Source organism: Zootoca vivipara, chromosome 16 (assembly GCF_965207765.1).
Source record: "Zootoca vivipara chromosome 16, rZooViv2.hap1.1, whole genome shotgun sequence".
In the NCBI taxonomy this organism is placed as follows: domain Eukaryota; kingdom Metazoa; phylum Chordata; class Lepidosauria; order Squamata; family Lacertidae; genus Zootoca; species Zootoca vivipara.
The window spans coordinates 27016718-27021838 of NC_142599.1; the positions used below are offsets into that span (position 1 = coordinate 27016718).

General features: G+C 55.4%; 1 protein-coding gene across 1 annotated transcript; it reads right to left on the bottom strand.

Moving 5' to 3' along the window:
* Positions 1 to 394: 394 nt before the first annotated feature.
* LOC118075542 (RNA-binding protein 14-like) lies at positions 395 to 4825 on the bottom strand. The gene is made up of 2 exons (XM_035097539.3): positions 4531 to 4825; positions 395 to 2750 (listed from the first exon to the last, which is right to left on the bottom strand). Exon 2 carries the CDS (start codon positions 2733 to 2735, stop codon positions 1770 to 1772), a length of 966 nt encoding a protein of 321 aa, XP_034953430.1. The 5' UTR covers positions 2736 to 2750; positions 4531 to 4825; the 3' UTR covers positions 395 to 1769.
* Positions 4826 to 5121: the final 296 nt, after the last annotated feature.

A 5121-nucleotide genomic window follows, 5' to 3' on the forward strand; every position in this document is an offset into this window, starting at 1 on the left:
GAGAAAAAACAGGGTTAAAAAAAACCACATGGTGCCCAGCCCAGGCTGCGTTACATCAGCCCCACAGACGGGAGCCAGAATTTGCTGCGGATTTGACAATGGTTCCCTAACTCTCCGGGTGAGACGGACGGACGGATGGAGTTAGTGGCAGCAAAGAGAGAGGGAGAGCCCAAAGAGAGGATCACTCTTGAGGGAAAGCAGAGGGAGGGAAGGCAGGAAGTAAACTTGGGGGGGGAGATGCGGTAGAGATGCCGGGCGGTGGATATCAGCAAGAACGGGCAATTCCCTCTCACCCCATGCAGAAAGTGGGGTGGAGGAAATCGAAGGCAGAGGCGAAGTCGGGCGGTGGCGGGGATTGGGGTGGGTGTAATTTCACGACGAGACGCGAGAGGTTCTGTAAAAGCCATTTAATGATCGACATTTTAAAAAAAAATAAGGGAAAAAAGCAAACGAGTTGCCACGACAGGAACAAGCTCCGTTAACCGATTGTACAAAGGCAACAAACAGAACAGAACAGAATGGTACCCAGGAATACAGCAGAAGCGAAAGGAGGCCTCTCTCCCCGGCTAAGGAGCCCGGCAGAGATCTGGGGGCGACAAAGGGGTCAGAGGTTCGGCAGGCAGCAACACCACGGGGCAAGCAAAGAATTAGCCGGCAGAGAGTTCGGAGGTTGGCAAACGCCCGCTGCTCCGGGCACGAGGAGAGTTCAAAAAAGCGGGCGCGTTTCTACGAGCAAAACCGTCTTCGGCTCACGGCGGGTTCGAAAGGCGGGGGTTGGAGAGGCAGGCGGCGGGTCTTCGAAGCAGGTGTTTTTTTTAACAAAAAGGTAACGACCGGATCAACAAAAAAAAAAGAGGAAAGAGGGTGAAGGAAGAAAAAGGCAAGAGGGCAGGAAGGACGGAGGGTAGGGTGTAAAAAAAATGCAGCATCACCAACCTTGGAAGGAAGCTGGAGTAAAAAGTCAGCGTGTGATCAGCAAAGGGCCTCACAGACACTGCGGTGGCGATGCCTGCAAAGAGATCTACACAATTCAGGTGTGGGTGTGTCACAGACGTATTAAGCGTGCATCATATATACACAGAGGTTTGCATCCTATGTACTGTACTGTACTTTGCACAGGCAAACAAAGAGACATGGAGGGTGGGCACAATCTTGGACCCTGTGCGCGCACACACACACACCAGCCAGCCAACCAGCCTGCCAGCTAGCCGAGAGCCCACCTTGCTGGGCTGATCCCACAACCTCCCAAGCTTTCCCTTCCCTCTAACATCTGGAGGGCAACAGCTTGGCGAAGCCTGCCCTAAACAGCAGCTGCTGGCCAGGATGGCCAATACTGGGCTCATGTCAACTGTGGCCCCCCCAGGCCTTGATCTGGCCCTCACTATCCTCCCCAAGCTCTGCCCCTCATTGAACCCTCCTCAAATTCTTTCTTTCCTGGCTAGAAGGTGTCCCTGCATACCCCTCGCTCACCAGAAGGCAGGGTGCAGAAATCAAATGCCCACATGCGGGGAACATGATATAGTAGTAGTAATAATAATAATAAAATAATAATAACAACTTATTATTCATACCCTGCCCATCTGGCTGGGTTTCGCAAGCCACTGGGTTTCCCCAGCACTGTAGAGCTGAAGCCCGGGAGGAGGGGTGTTTCTGAGCCAATCCCTTCTCCTGCCCACCACCCCCTGCTCCCTCCCACCAAGCCGCCACCCCCCCCATCCCAAGCAACCAAGGACCTCCAGACACTTACTGCCGGAAAAGGCACACCGTGCTCAGAAGGTCTGCGCATACTGGGCGGCATATGCGCTGGCGTACCTCTCGTAGTACTCCGCCACGTTGTAGGCGGTTCCTATGCTGTACTGGGAGTATGTGGCGGCAGCGGCAGCAGCGGCTGCATACCCTGGCTGGCTGTAGGCCGGGTTGTAGGTCTGGTTGGCGGCGGCGGTGGCGGCAGCAGCGGCTGCCGCAGCAGCAGCAGCTGCGTACGGGTCGGCGTACTGGGCCACGACGGCGGTGGAGGCAGCTGTCCGCCTGCCCACGGGGCTCCTTTCCCTATAGGCGGCAGGGGGAGGGGGCAAGGCCCGGTCGTAGGCGGCCCGGGCCCGGTCGTACAGCTCGTACGAGTAGCGGTCGCAGTACTCCCTGTCGTACCAGGCCCGGGGGCAGTAGGGGGTGTAGGCCGGGGGTGGGGGTGGCAGCCGCCCCCTGGAGAAGTAGTAGCTCGGGGACGGAGGAGGCGGGGTGGGCACCGCCGTCGCCCCCGCCACCCCCTTGGCGGCCCGCAGAGAGCTGTTGCTCTTAGAAAGGGTGACGAAGATTTTCTGGTCCTCCAGAGGGGTGTCGTTGAGGTTCAAGATGGCGTCCATCGCCTCCCTCTCCTTGGCCATATGGACGAAGGCGTAGTTCTTGACGATGTCGCACTCCACCACTTTGCCGAACCTCTCGAAGAGCTGGCGGATCTGGGAGGTGGTGGCCTTGGCGGAGACGTTCCCCACGTAGATTTTGGTGGCATTTCGGATCTTGGAGGTGGCGTATTCCACCGTCAGGTGGGCCCCATAGAACTCGCTCTTGTGCAGGGCGCTGATGGCCTGGTGGGCCTCGTCCTCCTTCTCCATGTGCACGAAGGCAAAGTTCTTGAGGATGTCGCACTCGTTCACCTGCCCGTACTGCTCAAAGAGCTTCCGCAGCTCCTCGGCCGTCACCACAGGAGACAGGCCCCCTACAAAGATCTTCACCATGGTGGGTGAATTGTGCTGAGGGCAAGAAGGAGGGAAAGGGGTCAGAGCAGAAGGCGCTCCCTTCTCCCTCTCTCATGCAGAGGCATACATTTCCCAACACATGTCCAACAGATAAAACAACTTTTTGACGTTTAGAAGGCAGCCCTGTTGAGGGAAAATTTTAATGGTTGATGTTTTACTGTGTTTTTAATATTTTGTTGGAAGCTGCCCTGAGTGGCTGGCGCAACCAAGTCAGATGGATGGCATATAAATATTATCATCATCATCATCTCCACATCTGCAGATATTTGGGTTATCCTCCAAGCTCAACACCAGCCTTGCCCAAGCTGGTGCCCCCTCCAGATGTTTTGGACTACAACTCCCTCTCCAGATGTTCAGCCCAACTGAGCACATCTAGATGGCACCATGCTGGAAGAGGCTGGTCAAAACTGGCCGACAGTGGCTCATCAGGGCTTCAGACATTTCTAGCCCTACATGGAGATGCTGGTGGGGATTCAACCTGATGCCTTCTACATGCCAAGCAGGGGCACTGCCCACTGACTTACAGCCCCCTTCCAACTCACTGGCTGGGTTGTTGAGATCGGTCATTGTTTCATAGCACATTTTGCATTGTTACATCTTGTTTTTCGTCTATTGTGATTTTAACTCTTTGAACTTCTTACATTACTATTTTTTTCTTACTGCTAATTTTATTGTTTTATCTTTTTGTAAATTGCTTTGAAGTGCCTTTTTTTAAAAAAACAATCAAGTGGTGTATACATTTTATGAAATAAACAAATTGTTCTACTATCTACTTGTTCAAAAGATTTATTCAACAGATCTTGCATAAGGATATTGAATACTGGTAGTTGTAGAGGTTAGATTGTCGGACTAGGACCCGGGAGACCAGGGTCTAAATCCCTGCTCAGCCATCAAACTCCCTGGGGCCAGTCACTGCCTCTCTCATCCCAACCTACCTCACAGGGTTGTTGTGAGGATAGGATGGGGAGGAAGAGAATCATGCATGCCACCTTTATCTTCTTTGAGCAAATGCAGTACAATAGTAGCAGCAATAATAATAATAATAATAATAATTTGCATTGTTCTGCTTATCTTTGCTAGGCAGATATATTCAACAGAGATTGACTAAATTGAAGTTGGTCAAGGAGATATTTTGCAATGTTCTATATCTGATTCTTCCAAGAGATCTACCCTAGCCTGCTAGGACCACAATCTGGCGGAGAAGCACATGGGGTAAGTTCAGTGAGCATCTCCCCAAGGTGTCCCAATTTCCTCCCCTCGCCCCAGAGAAGCCCACCCTCCCCCACCCGTCGAACACCCCACAAGGTTTGCAGGGCCGGCGGAACCCAAGCAGACCCCTCCCCACCTTCTGAACAGCAGAGCAGGGATGATGGGGGAAACACCCCGCCCCCCAATGTCACCCTCCAGGTGTGCTGCTGGCCTCCAATGCCCTACAGCCCCAATCGGGGCGCAAGGATGTTGGTGATGAGAGCCGCATCTGGATGGACCACAACGTCCTCCATCCTCGCCTCCATCCGCCTGGATGCAAGGCTCCTGCCTCTCCTCGACGGGGTGGGGTAGGCTGTCCCTGGCTCTCGGGTCCTTCTCTGGCGGGGGGGGGGCACAAGAAGGTGACCCCCCCACCCACCCCACGCGGTACGTGGCTCCATCCCAGCCTGGGGGTAGGGACGGTAAAGGCAGTTTGGGGAACTGGGCAGGGCGTGGGTTTTTGCACTGGGGAGGAGGGGGGGAGGGACTATGGTGCGCCCCCTTCCCCCACCCCCGCCTCACTTACCTGCCGGTCTCCGGGATGTTCTGCAAGGCCAGATGGCCTCCCCGCCGGGCTGGGATGGAGCGGCCTAGGAGGATTGCGCCATGTTGGGCTGCTGCTCCATCACGTGGCTGGAGTGGGTGGGTGGGGGACACACACACAGACAGAACAAGAGACCCGCCCCCGAAGCTATTCGTTGGGGAGGGGGCGCGGCTGCTCCTCCCTAAGGCAGGCTTTGCACGTGGGAACGCGCCCAGGCTTTGCACGAAGGGCGCACCAAGGTCCTGCTGCAAACAGCAAGGCGAGGCTTGCTCTCTGCGGCTGCTGGGGGAGGAGGCCCCCCCGGGCGCCGTGAGCGGGGGTGAGGCAGTGAGGCATAATGGTTAGAGCGCTGGCCTAATAGGACCTGGCAGGCGCGGGTTCAAATCCCCACTCAGCCCTGGTGTGTGACTTTGGGGGCCGGTCACTGCTTCTCCGCTTAACCTACCTCACAGGGTTGTCCTTGTGGGGTAAATTAAATGAGGAGGGAGAGAACCCTGCGCACCACACCTGGAGCTCCTTGGAGGGGAAAAAGGTGAGTTAGAAATGCCCTTCCTCCCTGAATATGGCATTCCT